This window comes from Anopheles bellator, chromosome 2 (assembly GCF_943735745.2).
Source record: "Anopheles bellator chromosome 2, idAnoBellAS_SP24_06.2, whole genome shotgun sequence".
NCBI classification, from domain to species: domain Eukaryota; kingdom Metazoa; phylum Arthropoda; class Insecta; order Diptera; family Culicidae; genus Anopheles; species Anopheles bellator.
The window spans coordinates 1,355,839-1,376,220 of NC_071286.1; the positions used below are offsets into that span (position 1 = coordinate 1,355,839).

General features: G+C 53.9%; 1 protein-coding gene across 1 annotated transcript in view; it reads right to left on the bottom strand.

Annotated features, from left to right (window-relative positions):
• LOC131211616 (homeobox protein cut) overlaps positions 1 to 13,684 on the bottom strand; it is a 124,371-nt gene extending 110,687 nt beyond the window's left edge. Inside the window, exon 1 of the mRNA XM_058205170.1 lies at positions 13,556 to 13,684. Within this exon, the coding sequence (XP_058061153.1) occupies positions 13,556 to 13,684 (129 nt within the window). The remainder of the gene's footprint in view (positions 1 to 13,555) is intronic.
• Positions 13,685 to 20,382: the final 6,698 nt, after the last annotated feature.

A 20,382-nucleotide genomic window follows, 5' to 3' on the forward strand; every position in this document is an offset into this window, starting at 1 on the left:
CGCCGAGTTGATGAATTCGAAGAAAGCGAGGCCGCGTTTATGACGTTCCGTCGGCCAAGGATCGCGCGAGGGCGCGTGCATCCGGAATACATAAATGGCCGAGTGCGGGCCCACCCCGAAACGATGATTGATGTATCACTTTCAGCCATTTATTGAAATTTGAAAACAATAAAAAATGGGCCCCGAACCAAATCCTCGTCACGGGCACCAGAGCTCGGTTCGCGTCGACGGACAAATCAATTAATTCCCGGGTGGAAAAAAAACCGGGGAACAGCGAGCCCGAACCGAAGTGCAGAAACACGTGCACCCGCCCCGGCGACATAGCGGCAGCATAAGCGGGGAGGCCCAAAATTTTTACGACACAAACATGATCATCAATACATTCCGCCGATTTTCGGTAGGGGGTCGGCGAAAAAAAGGGTCCGCCCCGGGGGTTCCCGTTGTGTTCAGGCACACAGACACACGCACCGAGCAGCATAAAGAGCACGTCTGCGGTCCCGCATCGTCCGTTTGTGATGTTGGTCCCGTTTCCCGATCGGAACGATTATTAGAAAATAATGCGACTTTGAAAGGATGCTCGGTGCTAATAGACGCGCGTATGTGTATTTATGCTGCTGCCGCCCCCTGTGGTGGTGGGGACGGCGAGCGAGTGGCAATAAATTATGGCCCCGGCCGCCGGTACGGACCCCGCCGCCGGGCAATAATCGAAGGCAGGAGAACTACTTCTGGCCGCGACAACGACAACGACGACGATTATTGCTGAAAGCAGCATACGACGCGGAGTCGGGACCGGAAAAAAAGGCAAAGTGCTTATAACTTGTTGGCACACACAGGACAACCACGCCACGCACTGGCCGCCGATGCTGTCTTTCAGCATATGCTGATGGCTGACAATCCCCAGCCCAGCCCAGCCGCAACAACGGAGCCCCATCGATGGTGATCTAATGTGAAAGATGATAAATTATCGACTTTTGCTCGTCTCCTTTCTTTTCTGCCTTGAAGGGTTTCCAGCTCCTCTCACCCCACCGTGTTGGTCCATCTGGTTCTCGGGTCGCCGTCCTGTCCCGTCCCCGGCGTGTCGCTTCCTGGGAGACATCTTCCATCGCGCCGCGGACCGTGCCGTGGATGATGTTTTATTAATCCACGCGAAACGGCCGAGGCCGAGGAGGGTTCGCCGCGAATCGATCCCGAAAGGATGGGTTCGTTATCTTCGTCATCATCATCCCGCCGTCGTTGTCGGCTGAGCCCACGGTATGTTGCATTTGATTACCCTTACACGCTGCTGCTGCTGCTGCTGCTGCTGCTGCTGAGGCGATCGCCTCTGGGAATTGGAACTAGTTTTCTCCGCCCTGTTATTTTACATATCCCTCTCGTTTCAGGGGGCTCGTTGCGTCGCACACGCATACAGCAGGACCTTTTTAATGGCGGCACTAGTTTTTTCGCATTGAAAAATTACCTCCGAGTGGCTCTGTAGTTGTGCCATCGTCGTCGTCGTCGTAGTCGATAATCAAACAAATAATATAAGTTCGTTATAATTCGCTGTACGCAAATGGAAAGGCGCTTTCGAGGACGGGGACGCACACCATCGGCAATTGTGGTGGCCGCTGGGAGGGAAAACGCCAGAAACCGGTTTTCCGAATCCACTTTCCGGCGGGAGACGAGTGACAAACTGAACCAGAAAACCGAACTACCTCCATCCATAACTGGCAACTGTCGCCGGTCGCGGCAAAATAAAAAACCCAAAACCGGAAACGAGGATTTACTGCTCGAATTAAATCAATCCTCGGCCCAAGGAGGGGAACTGGTTGGCGCATCGAACAATAAACTGTAATTTATGGCCCCCTGATCGAGTGGAGAGAATCCGCGTCTTTCCAATCGCGGTCCAGTTTTCGGTTTCGTTGCTGAGACAAACCAGCATCACCGCCGGAACCGGAAGCGCAAGTGGCAGGCAGCCAGAACCGGAAGTCAATACTTTGGCCGGCGATGAATGGGCGATTCGAGAAGTGGATCGTTTGCATAGAGTACACGGTTTACGCTGAGCCCGGCACTGAAACTAGCCCGGCGCCGGTTTATTCACATCTTATTTTCTTTCCCTCGGCAATATGAATCCCGACGTTTGGAGCCCGAACGGGGCAGGAAACTAATCACCGTTTGCTGTTGGCGGTGGTGGTGGTGCATCTAAAATGCAAGACTCATTAAGGCGGCGAATGAATGACGCCTGTCTTCCCGCCGTCTGCCAGCCTCGGGGCCCGGGCTCTAGCGAATCGATTCGATTTCGAAGCCTAGCCTCACGATCGATCCCCTCCGGGGCTCGCTCCGGTGCTGGCTACGGGGCTGGCTGAAAGAAAAGATGGCACCCGTTTCCGGTGCAAGTCCGGGGCCGAAGGAGGTCAGCGAGCACGGCGAACCCGACCGGCCCGGCGGTCTATTTATAATTAATCATTATTTATTTACGAAATTGATTGAAATGAAGCGGAAAAGGTGCCGACATGCAATTGTGTCATTCGCGGCCCCCGCCCGGAAAATGGGTTTTATCGCAATTATAAAACCCGCCAGCCGGGCGAAAGAAGCCGCGCGATCCGAACGATAATTACATCAATTTTCAATTCAGTGTTTCACCGGCACCGATTAAGGGGTCGATTCGGTGTGCCCAGCATAAACATCGGATCGCCCTCGGCGGGTTAAGTGGGCCGCTCTCGTGGCATACAAACAATGCGTGAGGTGTCGGTGTGCGTAACCGGCGGGTGCCGTGTGGTGTGAAAATCACGCATCCTTCCCCGAGGCGGGGGAATGGAAATTAATTGCAACTGCACTTCACAACTGGCACCTTTTTCACCGGGCACCGCCGCCGCCGCCGCCGATGACGATGATGATGATGGCTGACGGACAACGATTCGGTTCGGGCGCGTGACAGATCGTAATCAATATTTTTCCATTTATGCGCGCGCAAAACACAAGGCCGGAGGTCCGAATCCGTGGCCGGTGGCAAGTGCAACCGCAACCTCTTTTTTCCGGAATATTTTTCCCCCGGTTGGCGCGGGGCCTGCACCCTGCACGCGCTCCTCGTGTTGATTTTATCATTGCCCGCGGCTCGCAGTAGTAGGCTTTGACGGATGTAAAATGGCCGCTCGACACGCGAAAAAGGCCGGGGTTCGCGTGCTGGCGCTGGCCGGGTGGAGATGGAACCTTTTTTCCAACATCGGCCATCCCCGAGACGAGAGGCCAAACGGTGAGGGTCCCGTGTTCGATGAGTTATTTATAAATAATTAGCTGCCAGTATGGCCGTCGATCGCGCGTCGATGATGCCAACCGGCAGATAAAACGTCAAACACGTCGCGTCCCGAGGAACTCAGGCGCACTGTAACACGTGTTATTGATTCGCGCGCCGAATACGCACCGAGCGAAGTCCCGGTTAATTTCTAATAATCTCGTTCTGTGTTTTACTCCACTCCAGCGAGTGGCAACAATGTTACGGTGCGTGGTCCTTCGATGTGTGTGCTTGTTGATTCAGGGCAGGATTCGCATGCGTGCGCCACCCTCTCGGTGCGGAACGCAAACAACGAAAGTGTGTCAAAGGCCATTAGACATCCCGCCGGTCGGAAACTTTGCATAAGGGTTCTATCCCGAGCCGGTGCGTGTTACGGTGCGTTCCTCTATTTATGCGCTGCATTTTTCCTTTCACGACCAGGCAGGGGCTGTGCTGTAATTAAAAATGCCTCCCCGGCAGGTGCTGTGCATTGTTGTGCAGAGAGTGCGAACTAGGACAACGCGTGGTCGCTTGACCGCGGCAACACGAATCGCAACACGAAAGGACACCGAGCGTTAAGTGCGTCAGCCATCATAAGCTATGATTTATCTTCGTTTATTTTGTCTCATTAGGACGATAATTTGATCCTGCTGCAGGACGCAAGTAATAAACCTCTCATTACTGGCTGGCCTTGCGGGCGCCTCGGCTGGTTGTTTCATCCTTCGAATCCTTGCCGGTGCCACCATCTAATGAACCAGATGCCGAAGACGTCTTTTGCGCGCCCCGAAAGGGAAGATCCTTATCCTTGTTTATGGGCCTTATAAATCTTTATTCTTATTATTAATAAAAATATTACATTTATATTGCGCTCGGTGGGGCTTTCGTCTGGTCGATGATTGGCCTCGATACCCGAAACATCAATACCCGACCAGAATGGCCACAACAGCAGCAGCAGCAGCAATTTGTTGCGCTTTGGTTCACACATCGCGCGGTGGGGGCCTCGTTTGATTAGAAAATTGCCATTTGCGCCACATCCGGTTTTGCAACCGATTGACGCAGCAGCCGGCCGAGTGGCGGCAGCAGCAGATTGGCAGCCGGGCCCCGGCCGTGTGGATGATGATTTTCTCCAATTGAATTCCCCCGGGCCGCCGGGCATTCTATTGGCATCGAACCGGAGAGCAGGTTGAGGATTATGGTTGTTGATAGGAGGTTACGATACGCGTTTATCAGCTCGATTGCTCCGCACGGTGCGTGTTTGAGGGCCGGGACAGAGCAAGCAAACAGCACCGAGAGAGAGAGAGTCAAAGCCAATCAAGCGGCTATGTTATCATTAGAGTCAATTCAGATTCGTGATTTATGTGATCGCGAGCACTTTGATAGAGTTTTGTGCGTTGCTTCCCGGGGCCGGGCACTCGGATTTGGGTGTGTGGCGAGCGCATCATCCCCGCTAATGCTGCTTGCGAAGGGCAATTGCGCATCATCGGCCCGGCCCGGTGCTTTTGGGCAGAAGGAATCCCGACCGCAGCAGCATGGGGCCATGCCATAAACGCCACATGTTGTCTGTCGCAACATTATGCTCTCGGGGAACCGTCATCGATTTTCGCCGGGCTCCGGGCGCGCCAAAAATCATCGTCCCCAGACACGACACTCCTTCCTCCATCGCGGCGTCATCTTGCCAATCACAGTGACACGGAACAATATCCCAGACCGCCACCGATCGATTATTTGCCAACGGGAAGCAAGCAAAGCGTCGGAGAAGATTGTTCTGCGTGTTAGCGATGCGTATCGCCGTGCGTGTCCCTAACGGAGACCCCCGGACATCGATCCCCCGCTCGTCTCGTGACCAGAAGCAATGCCATCCGGCCGTTGTGTGACAAAAACCCACGCGCACACGCTGCCCATGCACTGTATGGATTATAGATTAAGATCCGATCCCGGACTCCACGACAACGACGACGCAAGAGCAGAAGAAAAGCAGGAACGCGCCCGGTTCACATCCGTTTCGTCTTTTCGTCGCGGGGACCCTTTTTCTGCCCCGTCCGCCGAACCCGATGACAATTGTCGTCGTCGTGCGCATAAAAAAGAACCGAAAGAAGCAAGCCGAAAAAAAAAACACGAGAACCAAGAATCGGTTCCCAACAAACCGCGAGCCTTACATCATCACCCCCGGGGGCAGAGCGTGTGAGATTTACGGCCCGGACCCGGGGCCGTGTTCGAGAGAATCCATCCCGGTCCCGGGGCTTCCGTCAATCGCCGTCGCTGCCGATCGAAGAACCAGTGTGGAACTAATAACGTTTCATTTTTTTCGGGAGACCCCCCGAGCAATTAGCGTCTCGAGGATCGAACGTCGCAGCGAACGGAAATGGATGCATTCTGACGACGATGATGACTCCCGGGAGAGAGAAATTATGATCGCGTTTCATCGATCGAGGGGACAAAGTCTCTCGGATTTGTGCGGAAGTTTCAATTAAAACTAATGATTGCACCAGCAGCATCGTGGTGCTCGCATCGGTGGTGGTGACTCATTCGAACATCAATTTATGACCCTTTTGTCGCCACCACCCGCCCGACCGACCGCGAGATTTTGTCGTCCTCCGCTTGCGGTCGGTCGCGTTCTTTCTCTCCTCGTGGTTAAAAATAGCGTAAGCGTCTTGAGCAACGCGCCCGACAAAATGGGGAGCATAGTTCTGTGGTGCTGTGGTGGTGGCCACTTCGGATTTCTTCGCCGGCTTCTTCGCCGACACCGCGGAATGATTTCTAATAACAGGTGTAATGGCCATTTATTTATTTCATCTTTTATTGCCACTGTTTTGTGTGCGACTCGGGGCCAAAATGTGGGCCGAGGTCTCTGGGGCTCTGCGGCGTTCTGCGGTTGGGACCCACTTCGAAACGGTTCGCCCCGAATTGATCAATGCGCGGTGTGAAGTTTATCAAATCCAAATCCGCGGACCGCGAGCGATCGCGATCCGCCATCCAACGCGAACTGTTGTTGTTGATCGCCGATCGCCCGTTGTGTTTTCTTAAAATATGGCTAACCGACTGAATTTATTTTCATAGAGAGAGAGAGAGAGAGCGCGTGCACGGTCGGGGACGTTGAAATAAAATAAACGTTACGTTCTTAGAGAGCATCGGTGGAATGACAATAAAATTTTATTCAACACCAACACCCAAAGGCGGCGGCGGTTGTTGTCCCGAGTGGATGACGAGTGACAGTTTTCGATCACATTTTTACACCCGATTAACGTGCCTCTTGGGGCCGTGGCGGAGCAAAGTTATGTTATTTTCGCTTCCGCCGGGCTTCGATTGCGCTCTCGGCCGTGGGTGGGCCTCGGTCCTCGGTCCCGGTGGGTCGTTATTTTATGATCGAAGCAAAGCAGCATGACGATCATCCGATCTTCAGGCAGCACCAGAAGCACCTCGAAACGACTCGAAATAAACAAACAAACCAAACGCCCAAATCGGACCGCCATTGAGCCGATCGTCTTCTGGCCGACGGGGGGGGGTAGGTGATTAGAGGGCCATGTGGACCCCGCGGAGGGGCGATCATGTTACAAAATAATGAGCCTTCCAGTGAGGTACTGGCGGCCTCGGGCAGCACCGTTCCGAACCCGATCCCGGAGCAGAAATTCATTTATTATATATTGATTAATTTGCACCGACGATGGCGGTAATTAATACGAGTATCTTGGGTGCATGTTTGTGTTTTTTTTGTTGCTTTTCGTTGTGTGTGCTTTGTTTTGCCCATTGCTTCTCCGAAGGCCAAGAGCCCGGGCCGGCGCGACCCACTGGCCGGGGCACCGTTAGGAAATTAGCGTAGTCGTAGCGTCTGCGGGAAAACTGGCGGATCACGGAACACGGGAAACGGGTTCGGGTGGCCCCCGGAGGAACGACAGCTGTTAGCTTAGCGTGCCGGCGGGTGGGGGACGGGAGGCGCAATTTAGCAGAACTGACGCCTGGACCCCTCTTTCCGGGGGCTTTCTTCAAGCACACGGTGCGTGATCTACCCGGCGGGGCCACGGGGCTCCGGGTGTTAAAAATGTAAATTCCGTTCCTTTTGGGACCTACGGCGGGCTAGCCTAGGCGCTATGCTAATGAAGGAATGGAAGGAATATGTGTGTTCTCACGGCCACGGCCAGAGGATCGCATTAATGAGGTGGAAAAGAGGTGGCCCCCTAATTCGGCCCGTTCTCCGTTTTTTTCTCTGTCGGTCGGTCGGTCCATGTGTGTTAACAACCCCTCGGTCTGTTTTGATGGATTTGAAGTAGCGATCGGTAGCCGGGCGATAGTAGTTAAATTATGATGTCTGCGACTGCACCGCCGGCGACTTTAGTTATTTCCGATCGACCCGAACCGGCCTTCAGGATCGTCGTTTATCACACAGCTCACTTCCTCTTGGTGCCGGGCTTGATAAGGCACAGTCTGGCCAGCACTGGAAGTGCCGATAAGTGAAGTGGCGATGCAACAACAACAACCGGGGTTCTTGTAGACCAATTGATATCCCGTGCGCCCGTTGGCCACAAGGAGTCGAAATTATTATGCTCCGTGACCCGTCTGTGCTCATTATGCGACTTTTGGACCATTTTATCTCGGGCGACGGGTTCGAGGAATTACGCCTTTATCAGCAAACGAACGGAACGGTTTTTTTCCCCGGTTCGAGCTACAGCACGTCTAGCAACCGTTGCAATTTGCTTGACAGTTCTGACAACGATCTAGTCTTCATCGCAATGTTTTGAAGCAATATTAGAAAATCACTTTAAAAAACTTCTTCGTCTGATTTAACTCGTTGGCGAAGAAAGATGACCACAATCGATGGGGTGGGCCACGCCCGGACCCCCGAAAAGCCCCGCCGGCCCATCGCCCCCCACACAGTACGCCCGCGGGGGTCAGTGGCAACAATTGCAAACACCGCGGCGGGTTCGTGTTTTATCGCCCCCACCGCAACGCGCGGTTCCCAAGTCATTGTTCTCGGGCGGCCGAGACATCAAAAAAAAAAAACGAAGTAAAGTAAAGTCTCCCACCCGACCCACACTCGGTCGTCATCTGGTCGCTGAATTTATTAACCAATCATTAAAAATTCTCGAAAGCTGGCGGCTTAATTAAAGTCATTGTTCCAGATATTAATCAGACATTTCGACTTCGACTCCGACTTCGGCTCTCTCTCTCTCTCTCTCTCTCTGTCTGTTGTGGCGTAATTTGCTAAATTTATTTAAAAGCTTCCCTCTTGTTTCGGGGCCTTTTTGAAGCCCCCAGTCCAGTCCAGGCCCCCTGGCCGGGGTCCGGGGTCGCGCCCGGCCCGCTATCTGTATGAGTGATGAGCTGTTACGGGTCCTCTATAAATATCAGTGTGTCCTGCCGGCCGACTAGTAGTGTGTGTGCGTCAACCCGTTGATTGTGCCGAAACGATTACGCCGAATTAATTCATTATCTATTGTTTCGAGTGGCGCGCAAAAGAGAGGGCAAAGATTTTATGCCGATGATTGTGGTTTTGCTGTTTGCCGGGCCGTCATAAATCATTGAACACACTCGCCGCTGCTTACATTTATGCACACCATTCCGCCCCACAAAGCACCTTTACTACTTTTATACTGACGGTGGCGCATTATTTGGCCGCCGCCAAAACAGATTGTCGTCATTCGAAAAATCACGGCAAATTCACGGTGGTGTGAAAAATCGTTTAAAGTGTCTGCGACCCCGGAGCGACCGACAGAGAGAGAGAGAGAGAGAGAGAGAGAGAGAGAGAGAGAGAGAGAGAGATAAGGCTAGCGGACTGGCGTCACGATCGTGCGTTCCGCGGGCCGCACTCGTGTCACGAGCGATTAGAAGCGAACGCAATTAGAGATCCGCTCGCGAGCGGATCCTTTGCGGGGTCGTGTCACGACAATTAGCTGGAAAATGGAACTTCACACCCCGTTCGGTGCGGACATTCGGACTTTGCTCATTATCGGATCGCATTTTTCGCTTCACGAGAACAAATAGCGATCAGCGCCGTGCCGCCTTTCTAGGAGCATAATTTCAATAATATTTATATTCTGACAGTAACGAGGTGAAAATATACATTCTAATAATAACGGGGCCTCGCTGGGCTACCCCCAGCCGCTGATTGGGCAACTCGCGCAACCGACTCGACTCGCGCAACGATCGCAAACGATCGCCAGTCCTCGCGGACGAGACCGGCACCGGCACCGCCATTACGCGTTCCGGTCGATTTGACCTCGCGACAGACTGAACTCGTAAACCCTCGCCGTGCAGACTCTCTAACGGCGGCGGGCCACAGAACCGGCGCCGTTTCGTGTTTCGTGTGCGGCGATGGCGCAAACAACACGTGTTTCACGATGAATGGCGATCGCGCGGAGGGCTGCGGCGACGACGCACATAAAATTCGTCAGCCACAGTCCGCTTCCGGAATTCGGAGGCCCCACATCGTTTTGTTTATGCTTCGCAGGCGCAGTTCCTATTCTTTCGCGGAACGATCGGGGACCGGACACGGACCTCCCCGGTTCGATTCACAGGCGCAGGCGCAAAAATTGCCGATGTAACTTTATCTCGAAATAAGAAGCGTCGGCCGCAGCATCCGGCCCCAGCATCGGCATGCAAACGCTTCATTATTTTCACAACCAATAACGAGACGGGGCCGTATCGGTTCCCGACACTTTTTATTGCACCCGAGCCCCCCCATCCGTGTGTGTCACCATCGGGGGCCCCGGGGTCCCTTCGGTTTAATTAGCGGCAAGTGAAATGTGTGTCTGGTTGGGGTCCGTGTTTGAAAATCGAATCGATCCGACGTCCCGACGTCCCGGCGTCGTGTATTATTTATGGGCCGGAGACAACATGCCCGTGCCCGGGGCTGCACCGTTGCTGCAACATCGACACCGCACTCGAGACCCCTTGGGTGCCAAATGGTGGGGCATTTTTCACGCCACCGCCCGGCCCGGCCCGGCCCGGCCCGACCCGACCGACCGATCGGTATGGAATTCAAATGAAAAGTAATTAACTTGTCGATTGGTTCTAATTGCTTTTAATCATAACTGCGGCCGACTGGCGCGATGTGGATCTCGCTCCGAACTGGATCGTTTGCGGTTTTGCATTTCAGGCCGACCGGCCGCGAATGACGCCATTGGGGCCCCGCGGCTCGAGGCCGTAAATCGGCAATTTTCCATCATAAAGAAATCGTGCTCATTCGGGGTCCCGCGCGTCTTGAGTGCGAGAGAGAACCAGTAATCCAATTATCCCCTCAGGATATCGACAGCCGACCCGCGGCCGGAAAGGCGGAAACCCGGCGCACCGGCACACACATACACATAGACCCCACAGGCCTCCTTAGGGACCCTCCTCCTCGGACTTTAATCGATCGCGCGGCGAACGATCGACGGAATGCGCGCATCTCAAGTACAAAGCGAAGCGATTGGCAGCAACAAATGACCGTCTATTTATTTTATTCCACCGGCCGCCCGGCACCGGAGTCCTTGGCGGGCCCCCGGGCGATATCCATCATCTTTGATCGTCGTCGGTACGGAGAGCAGTCCCATTCGTCTTCACTCGTCAATCGTCCATCATCTTTGGCTTCATCATCATTGGGTTCGATCGTGGCCGCGAATTGACTCTCCCTCTCTCTTTCTCTCTGTCTCTGTCTCACTCCCTCTCGCGGCTCGTCGGCGGAGATCGAAGCCGGTGCGGCCAATCGAAGGGTTTCGACGAATCCGGATCCGCGGCCCAGGCGCATCCGAATGTCCGCCGGAAAACCAGAACTTATTCCCTAAGCCACAGCCGGTGGGTAACGTGTTATTAAAATCGTATCAATTTCAATAATAAATAATGATGATTACCGATACATTTTCTCCGCTACAGTTGCTGGCGTCTCGAAGGATCGAAGGCACCGGGAACGACAGGAACTTCGACGCGGCGCAAAACCACGAACGATCGCCACGAAGGGATGCACGGATAATGATGATTATTTCTGTGTTTCCCTCTCTCTCTCTCTCTCGCTCTCTCTGTGTGGGAGGGACTGGAAATTGTTTTCTTTTTCCCCGTGCGCACTTGCGGTGTGTCATTTTGCATTTTGCGATTGCACACAATCTTATCAGATTTTCTTTTTAAAACGGCCGGGCCACCCTACCGGCCACGCTGCGTTCGAGTCCTCCTCGAGGACCACCTTCTCAGATGCAGCGCGCCCAGCAGGCGCATTAACATGGGAAGGCATCAAAACCATATCTTTTGAAACAAATGTCGATAGATTAATCAATTTATGGCTGCACCCCGATACTGGCGGAGATAATCAGAGAGAGAAAGGGAGCGCAAAAGAGAGAGCGAGAGGGAGCGAGAGAAACAGGTCGGGATGGGAAAGTGAGTGAAAGAACGGTGATCAACCAAAAGGGTGTTGCTGGTGGTGTTGGCCACAAACCACGGTGTTGTTTTTATTCTGCTTTTGCCTCTCTTTTTATGCTTTCATTCATTCACCGCTGCTGCGCCGCCCGTGTCCCGCAAACCCGTAGACGACCCCCAAAACCAGAGTTATTCCCTCTGCAGAGAGGTGAATTTTTGACACAAAATTGTGTAATAAATTTGTTTGAAAATCCTGTTGAAGTTAACGTAAGTCAAAGTGACGTTTCTCCAGTCGTTCTGTCGTTGCCATGGCGGCGATCAGCTTCTCATCTCACGTTCTGCCCGAAGTGTCATTATAGTGCTATCACCATTCCTTTCTTGATTGTCCCGCGCAATCACTTCCTTCCGGTTCTATCGGGCCAATCAATCGAAGGCCAATCATCGAGGTACCGAAATTGCAATTGCTGCAGTTCGGCCACCAGCATCGGCATCTAACGAGACTTTGATTGTATATTAATGACGAACAGCTTGAAACCGTTTCCTTCTCTCTCTCTCTCTCTCTCTTTCTTTCTCAGCCTGCTTTGGAACAGTTTCACGGTCCGATCGGTCTTCGGACCAATTTTCACGTCATTATCGATCTGGGCAACAATGTGTGGGTCGTGTTTGAATAATCCCCCACCGATTGATGGTCCGAACAATCGCCCATTTTTCTGTGGCCAATTATCTGGGCGTCCCAAAAAATCATCGGGAAACCGGGAAATTCCAGCAAAACGCTCGACGACGAAAAATGCATTCCGATACAGGCGCTTCAGGGCCGCGGGCGCGTGTGTCTCTAGAGCACTTGTGCCCCCGGGTGCCGGGTGTTCCCAAGCATAAATTAAACACACGCAACATACACCACCCCTGCGCCGTTGTAACCGGGGCCCTTTGCTCACTTATCTCCCTGCTGTCGGCTTTGCAGACGGACCCCAGCCCTATTTGCACTCGATTCGGCACACGTGCGGCGCACCGAAAACACGGTTCTAGATGGCCGAGTTCGTGAAGAAACTATCACCGTAAACAAACACATGTTTAGTAGATAAAAAGAAAGAGCGAGACAGGTCGGGAAAATCACTCCAGGAAGGGCAGCCACCGACCGGCCATCGCATTGACCAACTCCCGTCGGGGTTTGTGTCGGTGTCGTTCCTTTCCGTTCGCACTTCGATTCTTCATTCTCTCGATGCATTCAAGTCTATTAAGTCCATTTATAGGAATATTTTTGTATTTTCAGCAACAAATTTGCGAGTTGATTAAAGTAACATTACACTTCACGACCCGACCGAAGCACTACGAACGCTGCGATTTGGAACTTAATTCACCGGGCTTAATTTGGTACAAAAATCTGCGCCGGCCATCGGGCGAATGTCGACCACGACCTCCAGACCACGGCAACCGGAAGAGGCAGGGGACACTAGCAGCAGGGGCGGCGGCCGCACACACTTCACCAAAGTGTAAACACTTTAAACCCAACGCCAACTTCCGACTTGCGACCGACCATCATCATCCGAGCAGCCACCAGCATCATCATCATCATCGTCATCTTCATTGTCGTCGTCGGCGTCGTGGTTGTGGCCATCGTCTGGCTGTGTAGCCAGTGTCAGTGTCAGTGTCTATATTCCTACAATCCGGGCTTTGCGGCATTACGACGGCGCGTCGCTTCCCACCCCCCCCCCCGGACTTTGCAAAAGGGTTCGTTCTCGACGCCCCGACGACCACCCACTGGGCGGCCGGCGTAGGCCGGAAAGCCGCTACACCGCGACGCGCCACCACCTTCCCTTTTTTCGCAGAGCGACACCCCGGACCCCGGACCCCCTGGCCCCTGGATGGTGGTCGAATTATCAATTTTAAATGAGCCCAAAGTTAAAGTTGCAGCGAAAGGGGTCAACCGACGGTCCCATGGAGGTCCTGTGGCGTACGCACTCCGTTTAAAGGGGATAGAGCCTTCCTTACCTGTTGCCAGAACTGGGCCAGCAGATAGATGCGCTCCTTTTTGAACAACCAATCCATCGGCTGCACCGCCGCAGGGAGGTCCATATCACTGCCTCCTCCCGTCGCGCCCTGCGGAATCGTCGGCTGCATTCGGCCCGCCTCGGCCACGGTGTCGGAAGCGGACACTCCTCCACCACCACCGGCCGGTCCTTCGGTGCCGGGTACGAGCACCGGGTTCGTTAGGGAAGCCGTGATTCCGGCCGTCGTCGTCGTGACGCACTCGTGTTTGTTTGTTTTTCTTTTTCACGCAGTGATTCACGCAATTTTCGGTGCGCCTGGCACACCCACACGGCACACGCACACACACTCACGCACGGTTGGATGGTCAGCACATGATGATGACGATCACCTTTTTCTTCCGTCTTCTTCTCACTGCGAGCATCACTGAACTCTGGTGGCCGTTATATTGGGAATTATTTCTATTTTTTTTTGCTCTCTCGCTAAATGCTAACCGATTGAGGAGGACCCCATTGGAACCCCCACGGAACCGGTGTGAAACTCACAAAAAAACAATAAACTCGTCGATCGCCGTCGTCGAGATGATGATGGTCGAGGCCAAGTGCTGAACAATTTACAACAACTTTTCTTTCAATCCGAGGTTCATTCTGGTTCCGCGCGCGGGGAGACCTCACCCTGCCGCCGTATGCACTTCACAGACCGCTGCTTCAAAACAACACACAAAACACAAGAAACATACACTCCGTTCTAGAACACGCGGGCTAAAGAAAAGGGGGGAAAAGAAACACGGATCGTTCGATTAATTGGGATTTTATGTCCCCCCCCGAGTTTGTCGGCAGAAACGGGGCGCCCGAAAATTCGCCCAAAACTGCAGGCGGCGATGGTTCTATTGCACCAACCACACACGGTCACGGTTTTTTTTTTACAACCCCGGGCGAAGCCGGTTCGCATTTCTTTCGATCGATTTTTATGGCTTAACGATCAGCTGTCGGCGATTCACAATCCGCACCGCGCAAAACAATCGCACAGGGCCGGCCATAAAACTGCATCTCGCGTTGCGTTGCGTCCGGGTCCTGCTGGCCCGGGGGTCCTGCGACAAAAAAGTGGCCTCGTGGCGATCGTGTCGGATCACATACACCTGCACAAACACGCGTGACGCGCACGGGGATCGCACAGACGGGTTCGTCCTGGTCAAGAAACATGCCCCAATCGCCACTCACATATTCGCACGCACGCACGCACGGACCTCTTATCGTGGTGTCGCGGGGTCGTAACGGTTTGGCGGCGTCGTCGTCGTCGTCGTCGTCGTCGTCGTCATCGGCGGTCGACGATCGACCCCCAATCGAAAAGCGATGTTTTCTGGTATAATACCAGAAACTAACTAACTGGTTGACTAATCCGCCTCAATCGCCCTACACTCTGGCCCGGGCCCGCGGGTTGCCACCGTCCGCCGCCGGTCGGGTGGTCCCGTTTTCGCACTCGCCCCGCGCGAAATTGCCACTCGTTCGCTCTCGCTCCGTCGGGCGCTCAGCGTGCGGTCGGGCCGCGGCACTCTGCGATCGAAAAACGCTATACCAACGAGCGCGCCGCCGATTCGAGCAGTCGAGCAGCTCGAACCGAGCGTGAGTGCCGCCGAGCCGGTGAGTGTTTATTTACGCGTGCCAGAGAACATGTGGTTGGCAGAGGTTGGTTCCCCTCAAAAGAACGAGTTTTATGTTTTTTATGCTGCTGTATGCTCGCGGTCTCGTTTCTTCCCGTGGGCGCACCCGGCAATGTTTGATTGATCACACCCATACCACTTCGATCGGTTGGGTTGGGAGCTTCGTGGAAACGACCCGCTGCGCTGGTGTGCGTTCGCGAAGGGGAAACGCGCGGTTGTGTGTGCGGTCTCATCGATACATTATTATGCGCGATGTGCGATGTTGTTGTTCCGTCTCGCTCACCGCGCCTCAGCGGCTGGGGAAGTGCGAGAGAAAACGAGCGAGCGTGAGAGAGTGAGAGAGCGAGCTTGGAAGGAAAACATTGAAAATCAAAGTCCCGCTGACTGATGCAGGAGCGAGACAGGGAGAGTAGAGGCAGCATGTAGAGCCAAGGGGTTGTGGGGGGGCCACCGGGGCGGGTAATCGCGCTCGCCTCGCTCGCGATCGGTTTTTATGAACCGAAAATCGGGAGAATCGCTTCATCATATGTATTGGTTCGGAATTGACACTTATACTAATAGAGTCGATTAGCCACGCCTTTTCAATAGCCCCCCACCGGGTCGGTTTGGGTCCCGCGACGCGCTCACGGCTCGCGATCTCTGCTCACGCGGCTCACGACACCCGCCGCCGCCCCCCCACATATGTTCGTTCGATATTACTTTCAACTTCCTCGTCCTTTTCCTTTCCGGTTCCTCTTTTTTTTTTGTGTCGTCCGCGGAGTCGCGGAGTTACATTCTCAGGTTTCATGTGTCGCATATGTCACCCCCCCGGGGGAGGGACCCCCCTCGTCCCCGGTACAATCATTTTACCTTCCTCGAACGGGTCGCTCTCTCGCTCTCCGAGAGTCGTTACGAGTCCTTATCCCGGGGGGGGCGATCCTCTCGCTCTCTCTCTCTCTTTCGAACGAAAGGGACACACATCCACATTCCGCTTCACGTGAAAGGACCTCAGACGGTGCAACACATGCACCCCGACGAGAGATGCACGAGGAAGCTGACTGATTGCGAAAGCTTTTTGGGGCAATTTTTCCTAAAATCACTGGGGGTGGGATGGGCGCTTCCTATTAACACACCCCCACACAGCCAGTTCCGGGGTGCCTCCCGGCACCGATTCGATTGGCGACGAGTGGCGCTGCGGCGCGCATAAAAAATGGCTACAGGAAAGAAAGAAATCCATCCCCGCCGACACACCGGAAGGGTGGGCACCCGGCGGGGGGTGGGGTCCTGAAGGCCAACTTTAATATTTTACCGGATTCCTCGGAAATCAGAATTTATTTCTTCCTCACCCGGGGCCACCCACCGACTCCCCCCCCTCGGGGGCAGCATCAGCGTGGAAATGCAATCGATATCCTTCCTGGCTCCTTCTGCGAGCTCGCTCTCGTGAGAGAGAGCGCATGATCTGGGGGGTCCTTGCACGCGGGGCAAAATGCATTACGACCGGGACGGGGACCCCTGGGTGCTGGGGGGCCAGGAGGGAGAAAAAAGCTTTTTTCATCATTTATTACTCGAAGCAGCTTCCGGGGCGAGCAAAGTTTGGCGGCCCCGGGGTATCCTTTTTCGTTCTCTCGTTCCGTTCCGTAGACGCTGCATCCTGACGAATTTGATTCCGGAACACACTCAGGGCGAGTCAGGGTGGAAGAAAAAATTATAAACACAAATCCTGCGCCAGTGCGATGATCTACCGACCGACAGGGGTGGGTATTAAGTTCGGTTCATTTAAATTCGGTATTAAATTCCAGTTCCGTAGTTGTGCTGGGTCTTGGTCTCCTTTCGGGGCCTGTGAGGTGAGTTTGAGAATTTGATGAAAAAAACCTCCGATGCATCCTGCTGGTGGGCTCTGCCGAATTGGCTCTGGAATGGCGGGAAATTCTTCCTTTACGAGCAATTTGTTAACTCCGAGCGGCGATCCACCGGCAACAAAAAACCCGGACCGACCTGCAAGTGACAAGTCCATACACAGTCCAGAAAACGGGAATCTCCAGCAGCCAACCCGACGCTATAAACACACGGCACATACACCTATATAAAAAACACGTCGCCTGCTGAATCTTGACCCGCGTGACGTGCGAAAAAATGGCGCTGACGCAAAGCCGGGCCTAAGTCAGCAGAGATAATCTGATTTTTCTTTTCCATTTTCCGAGTGCAGCCAATCCGGGGAAAGCGCTGGAAAACCCTGGGCCCGTGCATTGCCGTTTGTTACTGCGAGAAGTGAGTGAGAAATTCGCACATCGCTCGCTGCGGGTTTTGGTGCGGCCCCCCCCGGAACCCTCATCCTTGCGGTCCCCGCGTTCGAGTCTGTCGCGGGACTCGCTCGCTGATTGCTATCAGCCCTTAGACAAACACTGGCTGGTGGCCGGGCCGGGCGAGAATAAACCGTAATCAAAGTGGCGCCACGCGAACGGATCCGTTCGGACCGCGTGCGATTTGATGAACTGCATTTTAGGGACACCGACCATTTTTTTATACGTGCCTGGGCGCCATTTTTCTCTACGCAAAACCGCGATTCGATCACCCAGGCCCCCGGAGGGGGAGCGGCCTCGAATTTATGGTGGGTTTAGAAAATCACGAACCGGGTGTTGGGGCCGGGAATTTATTTGAACGATTTTTAGCAACCGCCGCACAAAATGGTCGCATCCTGGTGCTACAAACAAACAAATACGTGGCCGTGCTCCACTTTTTATTTAATCCTTGCAGCGCGCACCAAAATCAACCACGCCACGCGTTGTTTGCGTTTGGCGTAAATAAAAAGAGAGCGGATCCGTTCAAAAGATGTCGCATGAGCGCATGAGTCTGGCCAGGACCGTACACGGAGTCTTGTTCCCCAGAACTGCAATGGCCCCCAACCCCCACCACACCCTTCCCTTCCGAAACTCGCTCAGCATTTCGCTATTTACCCATCATCAGAATATTCCCATCAATTTTCTTTTAGCAATAAAAATGCAAAACTATCTCGCTCTCTCTCACTCTCTCTCTCTCTCCGTGGTGCTGGGTTCCAGGGGACGGAAGAACACATTTAACAGAATTTCAAATTAAAAAACCCTCCACGATGCCGTCAAACGGCGTCGGAGACGAAAGCTTGGAATTCGCGCGTCGAGAACGGAGGCCCTTGTCTCTCTGTGGCCCGGGGTTTTTGAAAAGTGTCAGCCATCTGCAGGATGCACCTTCTGTGGGTGTGTGTTGGATCAGTCAACCCGGGGGGGTGGGGCCCACCGCCTCCCACATGTGTTGGGTGCGATGCGCCAGAGTTCTGAATTCCCCGGTATCGGGGATCGCTTTGGCCGGAAGTCCCGGAACTAGCTTCCGGTGGGGGGGGGGGGGAGGTTGGCGTCCCCCTGGGTGACACCAAATGACGGCCACAGAGAGAGACGATCTTTGTGCGATCTATTTTTTTTCCGAAAGATGAAACTTGGCGCAAGAGAAGCAGCAAAGCAAAAGCGAACACATAATAATTATCAAACATCATCTATTTGCATCCATCCTGGCCTGGTCCGCATCTTGGGACCCCCGGACTGTGAGGTCCTGCTGAGTGGCGCGGGGCGCATGGCGGCCCTCGAATGTCCTCGGAGCTTTCTTTTTGCTTCGCCTCGGCTCGGTGTGTTTCATGAATGCCGAATCTTGCCGTACCCGGCACAACACGCGGCCCGCAAGGCACACAGAGTCCCCGATGGACGTCGATGGCCCTGCCCGACCCAGAGTCCTGACGCGAGCGGTGCTGCACTTCATCAAGGGGGTTGTTTCCATCGCGCCCTGCGCGCGCCCTCGCACTAATGTCCTTTGCACGGCCCAAAGAATCCCCGGCCCATTCGACGCTGACGACGACGACGGCCGCCGGGTTTTCACGAATCGGTGACGGCATCGGGGGGACGACGAAAGGCAGGGCCCGCGATGTCAGCACGATGATGCATGGTGTCATTAGTTCGGTTCGCCGGCTCCGGCATGCCAGCGAGCGACTCGCCCGAGCTTCGTCAAGTGAAATTGACCGACCACCGACATCGTCCCGGCCACCTGTGTGTCTGTGCGGGCCGCCATTAGTTAGGATCATGGGCCCGGGAAAAATGCATTTCTTGCACGACTTTCGGTCGGGTTCGTTGATGTAAAATCGGCTCGAGCCACACACGGCTGATGAGCACGGAGCTTCCCAAAAAAAAATGGGATTTTCCACTCTTCGAAGAGAAGAAATGTCCTGGCGAAAGAAAATGACAATACCACGAGATACAGTGCACTAATGGCGCCCAAGCGAGTGCGCCGAAAATAAAGGCCAGGACATGTGCCACAAAGGGCCGAGTCTGATGGCGGCGCAAAAAAGCAATAGGAAAGGCACTCGAATTGTGATTAAAATATGGCAAATTGCAGATTTCTCCGAAAGGCGAGCCCTAAGCTGACGGACACGCCGTTGACAGCAGTGACGTTGCTATGGCAATGCGGCAGTGTGGCTCCTTGTCAGGTCTTTAACTTGCATCCGAGTGTGCTGCGACGAAGCCCATCGGTACGTCATTTAAAGCTGCATCCCTAGTTTGTGATACAATTTTATTCCCCGAACGGCGGCTATGATTTTAGACCGCACCGGTAAATATTGACTTCCCCAGAGCTCCGGCCGCAGTAATTTAAACATCCCCCACACGAAGCTAAACATCCTGCATCCTGTCAATGGGAGCGGTTATCACCAGCGCAGCGGAAGCGGAAATCCATCCGGACCCACGGATTGTCTCTCAAGATTTGTCTCCCACATCTGGCCTCACATCTGCCTTATGCTTCCAATGCGAGGTTGAGGCCCTGGGCTGCTGCTGGCCAGTGCCTAGTGGATTTTTCGGGGAAAAACCAACAAATTGCACCTGGGAAAGGAAACGTACCTTCCGGAACCTTCGATAACGCGGAACCGAATGAATGGGGCCACCCCGAAAAAAAAAGCATAAGGGCCAAGAGCGCAACGGCAAAAGCGCAACCAGCGGCCACGGGGCGAAATGCATTATGTATTTTATGAACAGCGGCACTCATTCGGATCGCCCGACTCCGCGGCTATTTTGTAGCTACACACTGTCGAACAAAAAAGTGCATTTTCCTGTGCGCCTTCCTCTCTGTCTCGGGGTACCAACTTATGCTAATTTTAATTGGATCTCATTTCACACCGTAG